The sequence below is a fragment of the Delphinapterus leucas genome, chromosome 2 (genome assembly GCF_059928025.1).
Source record: "Delphinapterus leucas isolate spDelLeu-1000000601 "Yukka" chromosome 2, BTC_Dleu_Yukka2, whole genome shotgun sequence".
Lineage (NCBI taxonomy): Eukaryota > Metazoa > Chordata > Mammalia > Artiodactyla > Monodontidae > Delphinapterus > Delphinapterus leucas.
The window spans coordinates 156,326,294-156,349,407 of NC_143130.1; the positions used below are offsets into that span (position 1 = coordinate 156,326,294).

The 23,114-nt window shown below is 42.4% G+C and overlaps 1 protein-coding gene and 1 pseudogene across 7 annotated transcripts in view; one reads left to right on the forward strand and one right to left on the reverse strand.

Annotated features, from left to right (window-relative positions):
* SPTLC2 (serine palmitoyltransferase long chain base subunit 2) overlaps window positions 1-23,114 on the reverse strand; it is a 110,088-nt gene that overhangs the window by 80,287 nt on the left and 6,687 nt on the right. For 5 of the 7 annotated variants that reach the window (XM_022576432.3, XM_089908022.1, XM_089908023.1 and 2 more), the window contains exon 2: window positions 3,300-3,494. The exons of 1 other annotated variant lie outside the window; for it this stretch is intronic. In XM_022576432.3, coding sequence (XP_022432140.2) covers window positions 3,300-3,494 — 195 coding nt within the window. Of the gene's footprint in view, window positions 1-3,299; window positions 3,495-7,355; window positions 7,434-23,114 lie in introns of all 7 variants that reach the window. One more of the 7 variants, XM_089908021.1, reaches the window with a different exon arrangement.
* On the forward strand, window positions 7,196-12,710 carry LOC111176210 (protein transport protein Sec24C pseudogene; annotated as a pseudogene).

Genomic DNA, 23,114 nt, shown 5'->3' on the forward strand with positions numbered 1-23,114 from the left:
TTTTTAAAAAAAAGAATTATCTCTATGCTACTCAGTTTACTTTTTTGTTCTACATCTGCATACAATTCAAGTACTATTTACCTGCACAGTGCTTTGCAAAGGCCCATAATTTTGAAGTGTTTATGTTCCCTCAACAAAATTAGAAACTACTTAAGAAGAAAATCCACGTGTTCCAATTCTTTTTTTTTTTAAATTTACTTTATTTAAGTAATTTATTTTTGGCTGTGTTGGGTCTTCGTTACTGCATGCTGTCTTTTCTCTAGTAGCGGCAAGCGGGGCTACTCTTCGTTGCAGAGCATGGACTCTAGGCACGTTGCAGAGCACGGGCTCTAGGCGCATGGGCTTCAGTAGTTGTGGCACATAGGCTCAGTAGTTGTGGCCCACGGGCTCTAGAGCGCAGGCTCAGTAGTTGTGGCGCACGGGCTTAGTTGCTCCACAGCATGTGGGATCTTCCCGGACCAGGGATCAAACCCGTGTTCCCTGCACTGGCAGGTGGATTCTTCTTCTTTTTTTTTTTTCTTTAAAATAGATCTTTTTTGGAGTATAATTGTTTCACAATACTGTGCTAGCCTCTGTTGCACAACAAAGCGAATCAGCCACGTGCATACACACGTCCCCACATCCCCTCCCTCCTGAGCCTCCCTCCCACCCTCCCTATCCCACCCCTCTAGGTCATCTCAAAGCACCGTGCCGATCTCCTTGTGCAATGCTGCTGCTTCCCACCAGCCAACTATTTTACATTCGGTAGTGTATATATGTGGATGCTACTCTCACTTTGCCCCACCTTCATCTTCCCACCCCATGTCCTTAAGTCCATTTTCTATGTCTACGTCTTTGTTCCTGCCCTGCAACTAGGTTCATCAGTACATTTTTTAAATATATATTCCATATGTATGTGTTAGCATACGGTATTTGTTTTTCTCTTTCTGACTTACTTCACTCTGTATGACAGACTCTTGGTCTATCCACTTCACTACAAATAACTCAATTTCGTTTCTTTTTATGGTTGAGTAATATTCCATTGTATATATATGCCACATCTTCTTTACCCATTCATCTGGCGGGCAGATTCTTTACCACTGTGCCACCAGGGAAGACCCCTCCAATTCTTTTACACAAAGTTAAGTACACACAGGCAGCCCCAATACTTAAACAGTCAATTTACCCTCTGGAGACATGAAAAAGTTCCAAAGATAATGTCCTCATTCACAAAATAATTCAGATGCATCCCCATCGGTTCACTCATTCGTTCATCACACTTTGAGACAGCACCAGCTGTGCAAACTCTCCAGTCACTAACCCTGCTCAAAAATGCCCATGACTCCTCATTGCCTACCAAACATTCAAAACACAATTTCTCATACATTCACTTTCCAGGTTCTCCCAAACATTCCTCATGCCTTTGCGTACACTTCTATCCCCTCAGCAGGAACGCTGTCTACACCACAGTCAGCACTCCCCCCAACCCCCATCTCTACATGTCAATTATTAGGTCTCTATAGTGTTTAGACACTATGAGAGGTCCCTGTATATAAAGACTTTCTAGTTTGAATATGTGAATAAAACTTTAGCCCCCATCAGTCACAACCACCATCACCTCAGTCTAGCAGGAAGATACTGGTTTGTACACAAGTCATTGTAATACTGTACAACACAGTAAGTACATGGTAAGCTAATAACCTACAGTAAGTAGGCCATACCTAAGGGATGTAAAAAAATCAACATATTGTGGATGCACCCTACCAGAAAATCTATTTGGGATGTACAGGGGTAGAAAAAAGTGAATCAAAGAAATTTAATTTTTTTTCAATGATGAAAATTAGTTTCGCCTACTGGATCGAGTTCTGAATGCAGGGCTTTGCTTTTTTTAGCAAAAAAATATACCTTTGTTTATATATATATATACAGCAGGTTCTTATTAGTTATCCAAAAAATACCTTCTTAATGAAATGAACTTGTAGGCATTTCAGGGCAATGAGAAAGAGGGCCAACTTGTGGCACCAGGGCTGTGAAGGGTGCAGAATGGTTGAGATGACAGAAGAACGCCTGGATCCTCAGTTCTCCCAGTTTCAGGATCCTCAATCCCTATGCTGATTGGTTTTGGCTTCCTCGTAGCTGATGAGGTCCTTCCCTTTCCCATGTTTCTTGGTGCTTTCTCCCCCTTCCCATGTCTCCGTCATCCATTCCCAGTGTTTACTGGCTCCCCTCTCAGTGTTGATCTTAATGCCACCACATCTGCCCCTCTCCTCTAATGTCCCATGAAAGTGAGACGTATGATAGACAAAAAATTTCTAACTTCTGAATCCCTTCTCTAATCTAGTGCCTTCCCTGGACTAGAGGACAACCCTCTCCATACTTCACATGCCAAGAACAAACAAGTTTGTTTTTCATAAAATCAGGCATTTTTCACTCTAATTCTATTTATTTTTTTAATGAAAAAAACAAACTTTATTATGGGATAAAGAAAATCTTTTATCATTTTAAATAATAAAATTTAAAGCATTAAAAAAAATGCCCATAAAGAAATATTTTGGTTTGGGAAAGAACATAGTGTTCCTTAGTCCAAGACAAATTAGGTTGTTTTATTTTCTTTAATCTTATTGGAGTACAGTTGACTTACAACTATTTTTTTTTAAGAGTAGATAATACATGTATACTGTACAAAACTCTAGAGGCACAAGGGAGTATGAAGAGAAAAGTGAAGTGAGGTGAATGCCGTCCTCCTCCCCAGAGACAATCAGTATCATCTGTTTACCATTACTAAAACGAGACAGTTTTCCACAGAAACAGAGTAGCTCAGCCAAATTCTGCTTCAGGGCTTGTTTTTCTGTGGAGAAGAGGCGATCTATGAACCAGACATGTATGTGTAATGTGCCTATGTGAAAACACAACATGAGTTCTAAAGAACACAATCTTTCCAGAAGACTGTAGACACAACTTGGGATACAGTATGGTATTGTGAACAGAAAGGACATGGCTTCTGGCTCTTCAGAGAACTGTGTCCACGTACCAGCTCTGACATTAGGCATCTTGGGAAATGTTACTTAACCTGTGAACTTTAGCTTTCTTGTCCATAAAATAAGAATAGATTCTTGTAATGATTCAATTAAAACATGTTAAATGCTTTGATTTCTCCATGCCTTTACCCTTGCTTTTAGCTTCCCTTGTGGAATGTTTTCATTTAACTGCATCTAGAATATTTTTTTATTTTAATGTATACCCAAATATCTAAAGAAAAAAATGAGTGAAAACCGCAAGATAAGAGGCTTCCATTTACAGAACCAAAGACTAACAGTTACCTTTTGTTCTTCTCTTTCTGTTGCATGGTGACACTTTTCAATTCTCCAATGCCTTAAGAAATCTCGGAGATATCCAAAGAGAGTGAGGACACCATACCCCACATAAGTAAGCACAGCAACCAGCATTGGCGTCTCTTCAAAACCTTCATTAAATGGTCTTTTATATAGTCCTCCATTTTGTGTAACATGATGTATCTAAAAGGGAGGTTAAAAATGTTTCTTTCAGTCATGGTAAGAAAAGGAGTGCTACTTAAAATCTGAGTCCTTACAGATCTGCATACCTTCAGAATTCTCTAAGTAATCGTCAACCCCCCCCCCCCACCACTACCAAACATCTGCTAAGTTCTAAGCGGGGACTAATTTTTTTCTGTGGAAATAAGTTTTAAGTTATACATACTTCAGATGAACAGCAAAGAAAAGCAAGGGGAGAAGGACTGTGTAAGAACAACGCTTAACACTGATTTCTATCACTTGATTTTCTGCAAGAGATCCTAAAATGCTACGCTTAGGGAATGCATAATTTTCTTTGTCCTAATGAAGAAAATAAAAAATATAAATCAACAAAGAGAAAGCCTATCCTGAAAATAGTATATTAGTTTACAAATAATCGAAAGTCAATTCAGTTTTAGAATAAAATAAAATATTTGTAAATGTTTTACTGCTAAATATTCTTAAAGCCACCGAGCCACAGCATTTCAAATAATTATTAGCACTAGGCATCTATGGAAACACATAGTTTATACTAGCCTTTGTTGTCAGTGTAACACAAATAAATTATTCACAAAAATAAAATGCTTACATTAAGCGATCTAGCACCGTGTAACGCAGGAAGGAAGTGAAATCCAACACAAGGGGAAAAACTGTTGGAGCGATCACTAACAGCCCTGAAATCATTCTGTCCTCCTTCATCTCGACCAAGTGACCTTTTCCCAACATAAGATTATCCCTAGTTTCCTCTTTAGGGATATCCAAATTTTAACATACAAACACCAAGGTACTGTACTTTGATCTCATAGCTGAAAGCTGTTTACTCTTTGGTCAATTTTAATGGAAATGTTGTTTTACAGAAAAATTCCACTAAAGTAGTTTGTGTGTCAACTTTAATGTTAACTCTGAAACAACTGATTGCTGTGAGGATGGTCAATCACAATTTACCAGGAACATATTTTCTACTGAGCACTGTACTAGAGTTAAGAAGAATTCCAAAGGAATAAAAGATTCTTTCTTGGCCTCTCAGGCAACCTGATCGAAGAGCTAAATATTCATTTGGGAAAGCTACTAGAATGCTACAAGTTAGACCAGTTTGGAAACAAATTACTGTATTTGACAAAGGAAAGACATTTGGATCGGCATGATACATGAAAGCTGTTGGTAATGATTCAATTCGATGGCCTAAAGAACCTCTGAAAACTATTCATAAAACTGGCTTAGGTCTTCATCAATATCTTCCCCAGCGGTGGAACTCTGTGCTAACATTTGCTGTTTAAACTTTCATGCAGGAGCAAAGCTGTAATGTGTTTAGAACAGAACAGCTAAAAATGAACCAATATCTGAATATAGAAAATTGTTTAAAAATTAGTAATAACACGTAAGCAAGCAATTAACCTGGAAAAAGCAAAATCAAGAGCACTTAAAACACAAGAAAAATAACATTCTGATTATCTTGTTTTTTAATCAATTTATTTATTTTATTTATTTATTTTGGGCTGCATTGGGTCTTCCCTGCGGTGTGCAGCCTTCTCATCGCGGTGGCTTCTCTTGTTGCCGAGCGCGGGCTCTAAGCACGCGGGCTTCAGTAGCTGTGGCACGTAGGCTCAGTAGTTGTGGCTCACGGGCTCTAGAGTGCAGGCTCAGTAGTTGTGCCACGTGGGCTTAGCTGCTCTGTGGCATGTGGGATTTTCCCGGACCAGGGCTTGAACCCATGTCCCCTGCACTGGCAGGTGGATTCTTAACCACTGCGCCTCCAGGGAAGCCCCTGATTATCTTTTTAAAAAACTATATCTAAAAATACTTTGCCATAAGAACACACCAGTACCCAACTCATTGTAACTCTGAAATTGTTTACACTATTTTCTCTCAACTGAATATACTAGTAAAAAGTAAGGCAATTTTCAGAGCTCCTAAGTCTCTAACAAATGTGTGGCAGATTTATATGCCAGGAATGCTGTGGGTGGATCTCTTTAAAAGAGATCCACCTTTATTTCAGACACACCCAAACCATTAAGACCAAGTATATTTATACAGTTGGTTGGACTGACTAGGAAGGAGAAAGTTAAATCATTAGTTTGCTTTTAAATATTGTGTGATTCTACCATAGCCTCACTTAATAAAATTAAATGCATTTTAAGGAACTGAGATTCAACTATGAAGTAACTTTTACAATGTGGCCTCAAAGCACAGTTCACTATGGTCATTCACAGAGTCAGAATGGACAGACCAACTGACATGCAAACTTCTGACAGGTGAAAAAGTCTTAGAGAAAACAAAATTACGTGACCTTCAAATGCAGATGCTAAATGCTATCTCTGACACGATTCAAACAAAAATAATGGTATTACCATCTTATACGTGTATAATATTCTACAAGGGAAAGCACCAGGCTTATTTTGTTCACTGCACAACTAGCACTCAGGATAGTATTTATTAAGTGCTAAGAAATAATAAGTACTCGATAATGTTTCCTTTTGGGAATTCCATGGCAGTCCAGTGGTTAGAGTCTGAGATTTCACTGCCAAGGGCGTGGGTTTGGTCCCTGGTTGGGGAACTAAGATCCTGCAAGCTGCGTGGAGTGGCCAAAAAAAAAAAACAAAAACAAAGGAAAAATAGTAACGTTTCCTTTAATTACTATTAGTATTACAGAAAGTATTACAGAAAGTGGCACCTTATAGGAGCTCAACAAGTATTTGTAAATGAAAATACACATTATGCTCTTTGCTCTGTCATAGAAGGGGTTAACTTATGATGATTATATAATTAATATTAGAACATTTCTAGAACCCATATCTGATACCTTCTAGTCTCAACTGGACTGGAGATCAAGTTCACTCTAAACAAACACAGGCTACAAACCCTTACAGAATATTTCATATTCCGGATTCACCATGCAAGAGGGCTCTTAAGAGGCCTTTCAGTCACTCTAACTTGAGAATTACACTGTCGACAAGGCAATCAAGAAAAATATTAGCATATCACTCCCTCCAGGTCAAAAAATTTCACATTAAGCAGACAAGAGTGTGACACTCTGTATTCTTATTCAAGAGAAGTTTAAGAACACCAATGAATACCAAGACACATTTGCCTGAACAGTAATATTTTTTCTAGAAAATGAAGAAGGAAAAAAAAAAGGCAAAGGAAGAAATTTTTTTAAAGTCGACTAAGCACACACCATAAAACATGACTTTTAGGAGGGCCATGGGCAGAATGTTAGAGGCTGAGTGTTTGTGTCTCTAACCCCATTCATATGTTAAAGCCCTAAAACCCCAGTGTGAAGGTATTTGAAGGTTGGGCCTTTGGGAGATAATTATGTTTAGGTGATGAGGGTGGGACCCTCTCCATGTGATTAGTGCTCTAATAAGAAGAGAAGGCAGAGATCTCCACTGAGGAAAGGCCATGTGAGCATACTATGAGAAAGTGGCTGTCTACAAGCCAGGAAGAGGGTCCTCGCAAAGAACTGAACCTGCCAGCACCTCTGATCTTGGACTTACCAGCCTCCAGAATCGTGAGAAATAAATATCTGTTGTTTAAGCCACCCCATCTATGGTATTTTGTTATAGCAGCCTGAACTAAGACAGAGGTAAAGAGACATAATGCACATAACCTACCCTCAACTGGTTCAGGAGAAAATAAGTGTGAGTGTGTGTGTGTGTGTGTGTGTGTGTGTGTGTGGAGAGAGAATGATGGAGAATTTCTTCATGAACCATTTGTGAGTCAGTTGCAGTTATACTGTACCTTTATCTTTTAATACTTCAGTGCATATTTCTAAAAACAAAGATATTCTTTTACATAACTATAGAACAATTATCAAAATCAGGAAATTGCTAGAATACTAATACGTACTTTATTTAGATTCCGCTAATCGTCCTAAGAGTGTCCTTTGCAGCAAAAGAAAGTCCTGGAAAATGTATTGTATTCTCTCTTTAGTTTCAGAAAAGAAAAAAAAGGGGGTTTTCATTACTCTGTAAAATGACTTAGAAGGAATAATCCTGAGCAGAGGTTTCGAGAATCCCATGAAAGGACACAAAGTAACTATGCAATTTTGGGGAAGTAATTATTGGAAAACAGAAGCTTACATTTCTGACATAGATACAAAATCACATAAGCATGATTTTTTAAAGCAAATAAACACATTCCCGCTTAATGTGACAGCAGGATGACAGAACCTGCCTATCACAACAGAACCTGCCCACCTGGTAGACAGCTTGGGACATTATTTAAAAAATTAATGTCCAATATGAACCACCCGTTATGCATGAGCAATCAAAGGACTGTTATGTCTTTTCCTTTAAATGAACCCTATTCATTTCCAGTGATACGCTGTGTTGTTCCTTAAAATAAGTTCTGCCGAAATGGTTCTTTATTGGAATTTTACTGAAAATATACTAGCCTCTCACTACTGCCTACCACACTTACTAGAGAAAATAGTTTGGAGCTTTATGCCCATCACACAAGCTGTGCCACACTCTGAACATATATTTCCAGAAGTGTCTTCATTTTCTTGGCAGGCAAATTTTGAAAAGTAGGGAGTCCACATTTTATCTTGCAATCAGGGTAAGTTCCCGAATTTCTGTTGGTAAGTAACTCATATGGAATGGACTAAGGAGAGCTTCCAAAGCCAGCTGTGAAACAAACCTATATTTTGACATTACCATATTCCTACTGAAAACTCAAAAATGCAGACCTCCAAGTATATATGCACTGCAGGATTTCAGTCAGTGTCATCCTTTGCACTCTGGGCAGTGATGTTCTGCACAGGAGTTATTGTTTTCACTTGCCACTCACAGCTCTGTAGCACTTCCCTATCTCTAGATAAGCATCAGGGTATGACAGACGGATGTAATAGGAGATTGGCGTACCAGTGCAGCTCTGCCACAAATTCCGCATCTTTTTCTGAGCTCTATTCCACATCTAACATGTTCGAGGCCTGTAACACCGTACCCTCCACTCTGGCTTTGTAATTGACATGAACTGGAAAGGCAACCCAGTTTGCATCAGTCTCCCTTCTCTGGGAATACTCCCTTATACCAGGGGTGGGTCCCTGGTGGTCACATCTGTGCAATATGACCGATTTCCTGGGTCATAACTGACTGGCACAGCAGTAGGCACCTATGCCAAAATGAACCCAACAACCCTCTCTCGTGGGGATTTAAAATTTCAGTGGGGAAGGAGTCTGAAGGACACTGGACTGCCAACGTCCTGGAGAAAAGGTCCATAAATTCCTGTTGCCAAGGTGTCAAGCGCTGTGTTATTTCCTGCCATTTTACCTTTTCTGAGTTGTTCATCAATTCCTCCCTACTTTTTCCTTTTCTTTTGTTGTATACCTATCATCCTTGCAACAAATCACCTTTTTGTTTAGCTAGAGTCAGTTGCTATCAACTGAAAGAAATTTAACAGATACAGAGTCTATGTTAAAATTCTTAGAACTTCTTTTCTGCACTTACTGAACAGGTTTTTATATGTTGGCATAGCCTGCAAACTTTTATGTCTTTAGCAAATTTTTAAAAATGGCTCCCCACTTTGTCAATTTTGTGCATTTGGAATATTGTTGACTGTCTTATCTAGGATAAGGGATACCTGGTTCAAAATCCTAAGTACTTACTTCCCTATATTAAGGGACATCAGATTCTAATTGCCTGCTATAACTAACCTCTTCCCAGGTTCTCAATAATACCCATGAAGATAGAGCCAAAAGAGAAAAAAAGTCAGAACTAGTATTTTTTTTTTAAAAAAAGGGCAATAAAAGGCCTCAAATCAAAATTCAGACAGTATCTGTCTGCTAAGATCATCTAACTACAGAGAACATGCTCATAACCGTTAAACAAGACTAACTTTTCACAGTAGAAAAGTCACAAACTAAAGGGCAAGTAATAGACTATTTAATATAAGATTTTTTTTTTTTTGCAGTACGCGGGCCTCTCACTGTTGTGGCCTCTCCCGTTGCGGAGCACAGGCTCCGGACGCACAGGCTCATCGGCCATGGCTCACGGGCCCAGCCGCTCCGCGGCATGTGGGATCTTCCCGGACCAGGGCACGAACCCGTGTCCCCTGCATCGGCAGGCGGACTCTCAACCACTGCGCCACCAGGGAAGTCTTAATACAAGATTTTAAGGGAACTGGAAGTGGAGCCTGGGAGCCTTGACATTAGGAATGAAGTCGAACCTGGATCTGGAGCCGGGTGGAACCAAGTCAGTCAGCCCCACCTGTGCTGCCATTTGGGGAGCCTCAGCCTGTCCACCCAGGGTGTCATCAATCTGGCTGTGGTAGGCAACCAGGACCCACAGCCCCACCCCCTGTGGAGCCTCCAGTGGCCCAGTGCCAGGCTATGGGCAAACCCCTCCCCCAGGTGTTTCAAGAGTCCCACCTTCTCCAGGGGCACCTCTAGCCTCAACAGCACAGGGCCCTTGTGGCCAGACAGCATATGGCCAGTTTGGCCAAGGAGAGGTACAGAATGGGCCAAGCTCCACTGTTCAGATGCAGAGGCTCCCTGGGTCTCAGCCATTTGGATTAGTCCCACTGGCTCCCGTGGTCAGCCAGCCAGCTGTGCTTCAGCCCTATGGCCCTCCCCTGACAAGTACAAAGGTGACTGCTCAGCTGGCCAGAATGCAGATCAGTGGTGCTGTGGCCCCAGCGCCTCCCGCTCCGGGTCTAGCCTATGGTCCGCCAACACCACTTGCCTCAGCCTCAGGAAGTTTCCCTAACACCGGTCTGCATGGCTCCTACCCTCAGGGCCAGGCTCCTCCCCTTAGCCAGGCCCAGGGTCATCCTGGGGCCCAGCCTTCCCAGCAATCTGTCCCACCACAGGCCTCCAGCTTCATACCCCAGCTTCAGGGGGTCCTTGAATGCCTTTGATGACTGGTCCACTCCTGCCTGCACAGAGTTTTGGGGGGCCCCCAGGGAGCGAGCCCAACCATGTGTCCTCACCTCCCCAAGCTCTGCCCTCTGGCACCCAAATGACTGGGCTCCCAGGACCACCACCACCTATGCACTCCTCCCAGCAGCCAGGCTACCAGTTGCAACAAAATGGTTCCTTTGGACCAGCCCAGGGCCCTCAGCCCAATTACGGAAGTCCCTACCCAGGAGCAGACACTTTGGGCAGCCAGCCAGGAACACCTCAACTATTGCCTCCTAAGTGCCTGTACCCTGATGCCATCCCGAGCCCTATTCAGGTTGTTGAGGATGACAGGAACAACCAGGGTTCAGAGCCAATGGTTACTGGTGTATGGGGCCAGGTGCCACCCTTAGTCAACACCAACTTCCTGGTGAAAGACCAAGGGAATGCAAGTCCCCGATATATCTGATGCACATCCTATAATATCCCTTGCACATCTGCAGTGTCTAGCAGGCTCAGGAGCCCCTGGCAGCTGTCATCAAGCTGCTGGCAAGCCTGCCCCCAGAGGAGGCTTCACCATATATCACTGACCACGGGGAACCTGGCCCTTCGCGCTGCAATCGCTGCAAAGCATACATGTGCCCCTTCATGCAGTTCATTGAGGGAGGGAGGCGTTTCCAGTGCTGCTTTTGCAGCTGTATCAGTGATGTTCCCCCCCCAGTATTTTCAACATCCGGATCGTACTGGCAAATGTGTGGATGCTTATGACTGTCCTGAGCTATCCCTGGGCTCTTATGAATTCTTGGCCACTGTAGATTACTGCAAGAACAGTAAGTTCCCCAGCCCTCCTGCCTTATCTTCATGACTGATGTCTCCTACAATGGCGTCAGGAATGGTCTTGTTAGGCTCCTCTGTGAGGAGCTCAAGTCACTGTTAGACTTTCTGCCTAGGGAGGGCAGGGCAGAAAAGTCAGCAATTCACGTTGGCTTTGTCACCTATAGTAAGGTGCTCTGCTTCTACAATGTGAAGAAGCTCATTGGCCCAGCCACAGATGATGGTTGTATCTGATGTGGGTGACATGTTTGTGCCACTGCTGGATGGCTTCCTGGTCAACGTCAATGAGTCTCGGGCAGTCATCACCGGCTTATTGGATCAGATTCCAGAAACATTTGCAGACACAAGGGAGACGGAGACAGTATTTGCTCCTGCTATCCAGGCTGGCGTGGAGGCTCTGAAGGCTGCTGGGTGTGCAGGGAAGCTATTTCTGTTCCACACCTCCCTGCCCATCGCAGAGGTCCCAGGGAAACTGAAGAACAGAGACGACAGGAAGTTGATCAACACAGACAAGGAGGAGACTCTGTTACAGCCTCAGACAGGTGCCTATCAGACACTGGCCAAAGAGTGTGTGGCCCAAGGCTGCTGTGTAGACCTCTTCCTCTTCCCCAGCCAGTATGTGGAAGTGGCCATGCTCTCTGTCATACCCCAGCTAAGTGGTGGCTCTGTCTATAAATATGCTTGCTTTCAGGTGGAGAATGACCAGGAATGGTTCCTCAGTGACCTGGTCAGAATATACAGGTCACTGGCTTTGATGCTGTAAAGAGGGTCCTGACAAGCACTGGTATCCGTGCTGTAGATTTCTTTGGGGCTTTCTACATGAGCAACACAAAAGACGTGGAGCTGGCTGGGCTGGATGGGGACGAGACGGTGACTGCGGAGTTCAAGCACAGCGACCGGCTCAGTGAAGAGAGTGGAGCCCTCCTGCAGTGTGCCCTGCTCTACACCAGCTGCGCAGGGCAGTGATGGCTCCGCATCCACAACCTGGCCCTCAACTGCTGCATCCAGCTGGCTGATCTGTACTGAAACTGTGAGACTGACGTGCTCATCAACTACATGGCCAAGTCTGCACACCGGGGCCTCCTGAACAGCCCTGTGAAAATTATTTGTGACCCTCTCATCACTCAGTGTGCCCAGATCTTGGCCTGTTACAGAAAGAACTGTGCCAGCCCCTGCTCTGTGGGACAGTTGATCCTTCTTGAGTACATGAAGCTACTCCCAGTTTACCTGAACTCTTTGTTGAAGAGTGACGTCCTGCAGCCTGGAGCTGAAGTCACTACTGATGACCGCGCCTGTGTCCAACAGCTAGTTACCTCCACGGACATGGCTGAGACCAACGTCTTCTATCCTCAGGTCCTACCATTAACCAAGTCTCCCCATTGAGAATACCACTGAACCACAGGCAGTTCGAGCATCTGAAGAGCATCTAAACAACGGGGATATATATTGGGTTGGCCAAAAAGTTCGTTCGTTTTTCATAACATCTTATGGAAAAACCTGAACAAACTTTCTGGCCAACCCAATACTTGCTGGAGAATAGGCTCAACCTCTTCCTCTGCGTGGGAACAAGTGTCCAGCAGGGTGTTGTCCAGAGCCTCTTCAGCGTCTCCTCCTTCAGTCAGATCACCAGTGGCTGGAGCGTTCTGCCAGTTCTGTATAATCTGCTGTCCAAGGTGCGAGGCCTCATTGATAGTTTGAGGGCACAGAGATGACGGTACCTGAAGCTTATCATGGTGAAATAAGAGGACAAGCTGGAGATGCTATTCAAACACTTCCCAGTAGAAGACAAGAGACTGAGCGGGGGAGAATCCGATGTGGACCCTGTCTGTCATATGCACACAAACACTTCCCAGTAGAAGACAAGAGCCTGAGCGGGGGAGAATCCGATGTGGACCCTGTCTGTCATATGCACACAAACACTTCCCAGTAGAAGACAAGAGCCTGAGCGGGGGAGAATCCGATGTGGACCCTGTCTGTCATGTGCACAAGGAGATTTGGCAGCTACCAAGCTATAGTAAGTGGGTAAACAGCATAGGCTCCAGGCCAGCTTCCAGAGGATACCCCAGGACAGCAGAGAAATTGGGATAGTTCCATATCTTATAAGTCATGTAAGCTGACCTCAGTCTCTTTGAAGGAAGGGGGAGGTATAAGGAGACACCTTTTTTCTGGGCTCAAGTATCCTACCACTCTATCACATCCTGCTGTTGGAAGGTGCCCCTATCCCCTCACTTTACCCTCCTTTTTCTAATTAATCCTGTCGTAATGAATGTAGTTTTTCAGTTCACTGTATATGATTTGGTGTTGGAGGATTTGGAGCCACCCAGACCCTCACAATATTATGTGTCCCTCTGGACCAGCCTCCAAGAAGAGAAGGGCAGGTGGGAAGGAGTAGGGATCCCAGGGGGAGGGGCTGCTAATTCATCTCAGTGTAATTAACAACTTCCTCTATTAGGGATAAACATACATAGAGGTGCACAAGAGTCAGGTATAGACCATACACAGTAGAGAGAAAAGGGTTCAGTCTTCTAGGGCCTGGAAGTCAATAGCCAACTCAAGAGTCACTAAGGGTGGTTGACTAGCTTTCCTGCTCTGCTTCCACTGTTCTTTCTCTCTCCTGCAATGATTGGTGATCGCTTGGTGGACAGAGGAACATTATCAGAGATGAATGAGCTTGGGAACAGAGTTGTAAAGTGTATTAACACCTGGGAGAGGTATCAGCCTCCTTTGCAGCTGGAGAGGCCCCAGCACTGGATGGTTCTGTAGGGAGCCTGGCCATCAACCTGCAGTACCTCACAGAGCCAGCCCGCATCCCACTCTGAGCTCCTGCTGGAAACACTGCTCTCCAAGCTGGGGGTTGCTGGGGAGAGAGGCAGAGGTGGCTAGTCTCTCCTGCCAGGACACCACTCAGGCTTTCATACTGACAGAGTGGCTGACGGTTATCTCCCAACCTGACCCGGCTGCGGCAGGACAAGGGCTAGGCTCAATGGTGGCCAGGCTTGCCTGCTCCCAGCCTGGGATACCCCTGCTCTGGACCTCTCATTTCTCTTCATTAGTTTATTTTTCAATGCACCTTTAATTTGCAAAGAAATAAACTAAGATGTAGGGAATTCCCTGGCGGTCCAGTGGTTGGGATTCCACGTTTTCACTGCCGTGGGCCTGGGTTCAATCCCCGGTCGGGGAACTAAGATCCTGGAAGCCATACGAAGCAGCCAAAAAAATAAAATAAAATGTAAAAAAAAATGTTTAAGAAAATTGACTGTTCAGGAAAAAAAAAACCAAACCCCTAGTTAGAGCTTTTCCTCATACCGTACTGTGGAAGAGACAGCTAACTCGCCCCTTGTATATATTCTCCGTAAGTTCCCATTGGTAATAGACTCTCTCAGTTTTAGCTGGGTACAAGGCTACCCAGCTACAGTCCACATTCCCAATCTCTCTTGCAGCAAAAGGTAACCATGTGAGGAATTTGGGCCAATAGGAAGTGAATAGAAATGATGAGTACCACGGCTGGATTACATCCTTTAAAACAGCAATTGCTTTCCCTCACTTCTCTTTCCTTCTGCCTGTGGCCTAGAACATAGATGTGGTTGAAGATGCTAACTGAAGACAACATCCTCAAAGGCTGCAAGACAACAGAGAAGATACCTCATAACCTACCTGCCCAGGACTACCTGACTATCTCCAGACTTCACAAAGAGAAATCATTTCCATCTTGTTTATTTAAATGTCACATTTATAGCAACAAAAACAAAAAAAATCAGAAAACAATATTGAGACTTTTGCTTCCAAGCTGGAGGTAATATGTAGAGGCAAGCCATCACTTTCACAGAAAAACTACATAAAACTAAACAGATTACTCAAAACAAGAAGTAGTTTTAAAGACAATGAAGAATTGTTTTCCATGCAAAGAGAACAAGATGACCTAAAATTCCATAGAGGGAAAAGCCTTTCCTTGGTGAGCTGATATTGCTAGTCATTTTCTCTCCTCGTGGTATTTGCAGAGTTTGAACAGGAACTGATCATAACTGGACTTGCCAGAGGCAGAGAAACTCTACCAAGAGAAAGAAAAACCAACAGAGTCTATAACAGCTATATAGGTTAGTATGAAGAGTCTCAGATAAGTGACCAGTTTTCTGCATAGGACGTTTACTAAGTGCTGGAGAAGCTGGGGAGATGGACTAGAAAGGTGACTTGAAATCAACCACAGTCTTACAATGCTTAAGAGGTAAAGTCATACCAGAGGGAGGGGCCTACAACAAACACACAATGGATCTCATCCTTGAGACACTGTACTCACTAGAGTGAACTGAATTTACCTAAAAACTCAGCCCAGGACTTCCCTGGTGATGCAGTGGTTAGGAATCCGCCTGCCAATACAGGGGACATGGGTTCGATCCCTGGTCCGGGAAGATCACACATGCCACGGAGCAATTAAGCCCGTGTGGCACAACTACTGAGCCTGCACTCTAGAGCCCGCAAGCCACAACTACTGAGCCCATGTGCCACAACAACTGAAACCCGCGCACCTAGAGCCCGTGCTCCGCAACAAGAGAAGCCACCGCAATGAGAAGCCCGCGCACTGCAATGAAGAGTAGCCCCCACTCGCCACAACTAGAAAAAGCCCGTGCACAGCAACAAAGACCCAATGCAGCCAAAAATAAACAAATAAATTTTTTTTAAAAAAAAACAACAAAAAACTCAGCCCAGCCCACCCAGCTCAATCCCTGGTTAGATGGAGGTGCTCAGGCCCTTGACATAGCTAAGACAGCAAAAGGCAAAAATAACATTGACTTTAGTCTCTGCAGGTATTTTTTTTTTTTTTTTTTTTTTTGCGGTACACGGGCCTCTCACTGCTGTGGCCTCTCCCGTTGCGGAGCACAGGCTCCGGACATGCAGGCTCAGCAGCCATGGCTCACGGGCCCAGCCGCTCTGCGGCATGTGGGATCCTCCCGGACCGGGGCACAAACCCGCGTCCCCTGCATCGGGAGGCGGACTCTCAACCACTGCACCACCAGGGAAGCCCTCTGCAGGTCATTTATTCAGTGTCCAGCAATCAATCAAAAAATCCTGCTTTCCCAAGAGGCTGGGAGAGAAAATAGGAGTATGACTGAAGAAGGCACGGTATACACTAGTCTACAGTCACCTTATACTTCAGTACTGCTAGTCTTGGGAAATCTCTCACCCCTTGATCCCTCCCTTTAATTTCATGTCCCCAGAAGTGTAGATTCCTGTTAAAGTCTTTTAACATTTCTAAAACTGCAAAAATAATTTTCAGACATCAAAGACTCCCCTAGGAACCCAGAGCCCCCTTTTTACCAAAGAGCTCAAAATCATCATAATCATCTCATTCTTTTCACTCATTCAACAAATATTTCATTTCTATCTATATGTCAAGATCTGTACAAGGTATTTGACCATACAAATAAGAGCAGTCCTTTTTCAAGTGTTCAAGAATTCTGCATTTTTTAAGAGAAAAAGCATGTGAAGATCAACATGATTTTTGAGATAAAAGAATAAAGAGGGCTTCCCTGGTGGCGCAGTGGTTGAGAGTCCGCCTGCCGATGCAGGGGACACGGGTTTGTGCCCCGGTCCGGGAAGATCCCACATGCCGCAGAGCAGCTAGGCCCATGAGCCATGGCCGCTGAGCCTGTGCGTCCGGAGCCTGTGCTCCGCAACAGGAGAGGCCACAACGGTGAGAGGCCCGCATACCGCAACAAAAAAACAAACAAAAAAAAGAATAAACAAACTATTTTAAGGGATACTGTCTAAAGGGATTTATATATAAATGCAGAGGACGAAAAATGCACACAAAGTGAGAAGCATTTCTATTACAAGCAATTCTCAAGTTGTCTCACTTTTCTTCTTCACATTACTAATGACAAAACCAAGGAAAATTTAAGCTATTTGTCCAGTCACAAGAAAGTTAGATTCAAAGTCAGGACGAGAATCCAAGTCTCTACATTTTCCATTTGTTACCATTTCTTAGTCATATTCCTGAGATTTTCTATGAATCAAATTTTCTTTTAATTATTTCAGAGATAATACAACTTAATCTGATTGTTTTAAAATTATCAGTGGCTTAAAATTAGAATTTAACTTTAAACTCAACCTTCGTGCTCATTTTTGCTATTTCATATAATTAGCTATTTTTGCTATTCATATTATCAGCTATACATGGACTGAGATAAATGGTTATATGAGTTTCGTTTCCCCTGCTAAAAAAACCAGAATTAACACTAATTAACTTAGCTGCCCTGGAAATAACCTGCTTCCTTTGCCTACATACAAAGCCACAATTGTACGGGAGGCGATAAAGATATTATCCTTCAGCATGAACAGCAGAGGTCTCCAACAGATACTTCTATCACAGTCTTCTGTCCATTTTAACACTGGGTTGTCTTTTTCTGTTTTGGCCGTGCTGCATGGCGGCTTGTGGGACCTTAGTTCCCTGACCAGGCATTGAACTGAGGCCATGGAATTGAAAGTGCCAAGTCCTAACCACTGGATCGCCAGGGAACTTCCTTGGGTTGTCTTTTTATTGTTGAGTTATAAGAGTGCTTTATACATTCTAGGTAACAAGTCTCTTATCTGCTATATGATTTTCAAATATTTTCTCATTCTGTGGATTGTCATTTCACTTTCTTCATGGTGTCCTTTGAAATACAAGCTTGTAATTTTGATCTAGTACAATTTATCTACTTTGGTTGCTTATACTTTTGGAGTCATAGCCAAAAAACCACTGCCTGATCAAAGTCTATAAAGGTTTATACCTATGTTTTTTCCTAAGAATTTTATAGCTGTAACTCTTATATTTAGGTCTTTGGTCCATTTCGAGTAATTTTTCTGTATGTGGTATAAGGCAGTGATCCAAGCTAGTCCTTTTACATGTGGACGTCCAGTTCCCCCCACACCATTTTTTTAAAAAGGTCATTCCTTCCCCCCCTTGAATTATCTACTCTTGTAAAAAAAAAATCAACTGACCATAAATGTAAGGGTTTATTTCTGGACTCTCAATTATATTCCACTCATCTCCAACTTTGTTCTTCTTTTTCAAGACTTGGTCTATTCTGGGTCCCTTACATTTTCATATGAATTTTATGATCAGCTTGTAAATATCACCAAAAAAACAAGCTGGGATTTCAATGAGTTGCACTGAATTTGTAGATTAATCTTAATATTAAGTCTTTCAACCCCTGAACATCGGATGTCTTTGCATTTATTTAAATCTTTTTTGATTTCTTTCAAAATGTTCTGTAGTTTTCAGTGTACAAGTCTTGCACTTTTTCTGTTGCATTTTTTCTAATCATTTAATTCTTTTTGATGCTATTGTGTGCAAAAGTTGTGCTTTGATGACATTAGGGTAATCACGCTATATGCTAAGGTCATAAACATTTTCTTTTATATGCTATAGCTTTATATTTTTTGATGTTCACATATGAATATCTAACAACCTAGGACTGATTTTTACAGAGTGGTGTGAAGTTGGGATCTATTTTTTTTTCCATACTACTTGTCTCAGCACCACTTAATAAAAAGGCAATCCATTCCCCACTGATTTGAAATGCCACCACCCTTATCTATCAAATTCCATATTCATAGTGTACTCTTTCAGGGTTTTCTATTCTGCTCCATTTATATACTATCTGATCAAAATCTACTGCCTAAATAACTGTAGTTTTATGGCAAGTCTTATTATCTAATAAAGATGACTACTCCCATCTAATTTTTCTTCAAAACTGCCTTGGCTCTTCTTGGCCCTTTGCTTTTGCACATGCATTTTAGAATCAATTTGTCAAGAAAGAATAAGACAGAGGGAGGGAGAAAAAGAGAAGAGAAAAACACTTGGAGGGTAGGATTTTAACTGGAACTGCATTGTCTTAAAGATCAATTTGAGGAAACCGACACTTGTAACACATTTTCACCTGTGAATTTTAGGAACCCAAGCTGACTCTGTGTAACATTATATTTTGAGATAGTGGTTTTATTCATTTAAAGATACGGTTTGGGGCTTCCCTGGTGGCGCAGTGGTTGAGAGTCCGCCTGCCGATGCAGGGGACGCGGGTACGTGCCCCGGTCCGGGAAGATCCCACATGCCGCGGAGCGGCTGGGCCCGTGCGCCATGGCCGATGAGCCTGCGCGTCCGGAGCCTGTGCTCCGCAACGGGAGAGGCCACAACAGTGAGAGGCCCACGTACTGCAAAAAAATAATAATAATAAATAAATAAATAAAATAAAAAATAAAAAAGATACGGTTTGGATCACTTAAGTGGTGGTTCACTGCATTTTAGAAATCAGAAAAAAAATTTTAATCTTTAAACCTCCTTTAATTTATTTTACAAAATGATATTCTGATTTTATACACATGCGCGCGCACACACACACACAAACACACACATCTCCTGAGTGAGCAATCTCATTTCTAGGCATTTATCCTAACAAAAAAACCCAGAAGTGTTAAGAGAAGTACAAAGGGCTCATATATCAGAAATACTGAGAAAAGTCTAAACATTATGCATGAAGATTGGTTAAATAAATTACGCTATGTATCTGTACTATGGAATTTATGCACCCTTTAAAAGAATGATGTTTGTGGGGGAGGGGCTATATAGGGGTAAGGAGAAAAAGGGTTATTATGGGATTACATGAAATCATGTGTGTGAAACTTTTTTCTTTTTTTGGCCATGCTGCACAGTTTGCAGGATCTTAGTTCCCGGACCAAAAATTGAACCCGTGCCCTCAGCAGTGAAAGCACAGAGTCTTAGCCATTGGACTGCCAGGGAATTCCCCTGTGTGAAACTTTTGAAAATTGTAAAGCACTGTAGAATTTACAGAATCTTTCATTCAACTAAAAAAAAGAAAATACATTGTAGGGACTTCCCTGGTGGTCCAGTGGTTAAAAATCCGCCTTCAAGTGCAGGGGACGCGGGTTCGATCCCTGGTCGGGGAACTAAGATCCCACATGCCGCAGGGCAACTAAGCCCATGCCACAACTACTGAGCTTGCATGCTGCAACTAGAGAGCCCGCACACTCTGGAGCCGGTGCACCACAACTAGAGAGAAGCCTGTGCTGCAACAAAGGATCCCGCATGCTGCAACGAAGACCCCGCGTGCCGCAACGAAGACCCAACAAAGCCAAATAAATAGGTAAATAATGTTTTTAAAAATACATTGTAAAAAAATGATGTTTGTCTCTACTGACTGATGATAGATTATATTCATGATACTAAGAGAAAAAAACTGTAAAAGATGTAGTACGATCTCTTTTATGTAAAATTGTAACCCAGTCCCTCTCACATTTATATATATATATATATATATATATATATATACACACACACAATACACACATTTATATGTATACACACACACACACACATATATATAAATACATGGCAGGATATATACCAAAATGTTACAGTATTTATCTCCAGGTTATAGAATTTCAGGAGATAAAGCTGACCCTTGAACAATGCTGCAGTTAATCTCAGTATAATTTATAGTTGGCCCTCCATATCCAAGGTTCCTCCACATCCACGGATTCAACCAACCACAGACTGAATAATATCTGCATAAAAGTGAACTGGTGCAGTTTAGACCTGAGTTGTTCAAGGGTCAACTGAATTTATTTTCTTCATAATTTAAGAAATATTTCATATTTCTTCATTTATTTCATATTTCTTCCTATTTTCTTCCTATTTTAATTTAATTTCTTAATTTATTTTCTTTAAACATTAACATTTAATGTTCTGCAAGTATGGTATTTTTCCAACTCCTATATTTTCATATAAAATAGTATGTAAAGTATGTTGACTTTACAAGAGAAACACTACATCTGTTCATTTTAAATCTTATTGAAAATATGCAAATTTTCAAGAAATACTTGTTTTTAAAACGAAAAAATTTAGAACTTTCAAGTATATAAACTATTGTAAAGAGTGTAACACAGGTGCTAGTCTACTTAAGGGCAAACTCTCCCCACTGAAATTTTAAATCCCCACGAGAGAGGGTTGTTGGGTTCATTTTGGCATAGGTGCCTACTGCTGTGCCAGTCAGTTATGACCCAGGAAATCGGTCATATTGCACAGATGTGACCACCAGGGACCCACCCCTGGTATAAGGGAGTATTCCCAGAGAAGGGAGACTGATGCAAGCTGGGTTGCCTTTCCAGTTCATGTCAACTACAAAGCCAGAGAGGAGGGCACGGTGTTACAGGCCTAGTACATGTTAGAGGTGGAACAGAGCTCAGAAGAAGATGCGGAATTTGTGGCAGAGCTGCACTGGTACGCCAATCTCCTATTACATCCGTCTGTCATACCCTGATGCTTATCTAGAGATAGGGAAGTGCTACAGAGCTGTGAGTGGCAAGTGAAAACAATAACTCCTGTGCAGAACATCACTGCCCAGAGTGCAAAGGATGACACTGACTGAAATCCTGCAGTGCATATATACTTGGAGGTCTGCATTTTTGAGTTTTCAGTAGGAATATGGTAATGTCAAAATACAGGTTTGTTTCACAGCTGGCTTTGGAAGCTCTCCTTAGTCCATTCCATACGAGATACTTACTCACAAAAATTCGGGAACTTATCCTGATTGCAAGAAAAAATGTGGACTCCCTACTTTTCAAAATTTGCCTGCCAAGAAAAAGGGGACACTTCTGGAAATATATATGTTCAGAGTGTGGCACAGCTTGTGTGACGGGCATAAAGCTCCAAACTATTTTCTCTAGTATGGGTAGTAGGCAGTAGTGAGAGGCTAGTATATTTTCAGTAAAATTCCAAGAAAAGATCAGCCTCTATAATCAACTCTCAAGAGATGAAATCTATTGTCATCCCTAATATCTAATTTAAATTCCTCAAAAATCACCAGTAAGTTCTGAATTGCCAAATCCAGTGACATGATAGAGTAAGACAAAGAATACAACCCAGGCTCTATTAACTTCCTAACTGGGTCAGTTATTTAAATGATTTGGAATTCAGTCTTATTAGTAAAATGGAGATAATATTCACCTACCAAGGGCCCTGTGAAGATCAGATAGGTTAAAAGGCTGGGAGAGGCCCTGGCCACAGTAAATGATACCTATTACCATTATTATTCTTGGTTTCTGACCACCAAGATGTTGCTTACACTGCTTAAAGAAACACCCTCGGGCTTCCCTGGTGGCTTAGCGGTTAAGAATCTGCCTGCCAATGCAAGGGATACGGGTTCGAGCCCTGGTCTGGGAAGACCCCACATACCGCGGAGCAACTAAGCCTGTGAGCCACAACTACTGAGTCTGCACTCTAGAGCCCATGAGCCACAACTACTGAGCCTGTGTGCCACAACTACTGTGCACAGCAATGAAGACCCAACACAGCCAAAAATAAATAATAAATAAATAATTAAATACATAATTTCTCTTTAAAAAAAAAAAAACACCCTCCGTTTCCTTGGGCTTTCACACACCACTTGCCAACACTTCTGTTCTTTCTCAACCAACCTGCTGCAGCAGTGGTGTGTGTTTGTGCTTGCCTTCTCGCAAGAACACTGATTCCCCAATATTACACCCTTAGTGCCTCCTCTTCTTGCTTAATGCCCTCTTCTATCTACTTTACCAATTCCCATGGCTTTAACTACCACCCATCCATTCCTTCAACTAAGATTTCCTGAGTTCCTATTACATACCAGGCACAATTCAAAGAGTAAAACCTCAGATGTTTGCTGAAGGGGCTGACTTATTAGGCAGCAAGAGGCTTATTTAGAATAATTCAAAACCACCACATTTGACAGGTCAGTACTTCATCTGTACAGTAGTTTCTAAAGCTTTCCAAGTCATAAAAATTGTTGAATATTTTCCCCGACCTCAATATGTATTATTTGGAGTAAGGCTGGATCACACCCATAGTCTCAGTATAACTGCATATTTCACTGTACTTAGAAATTATCAGAAAGCTGGGACTTCCC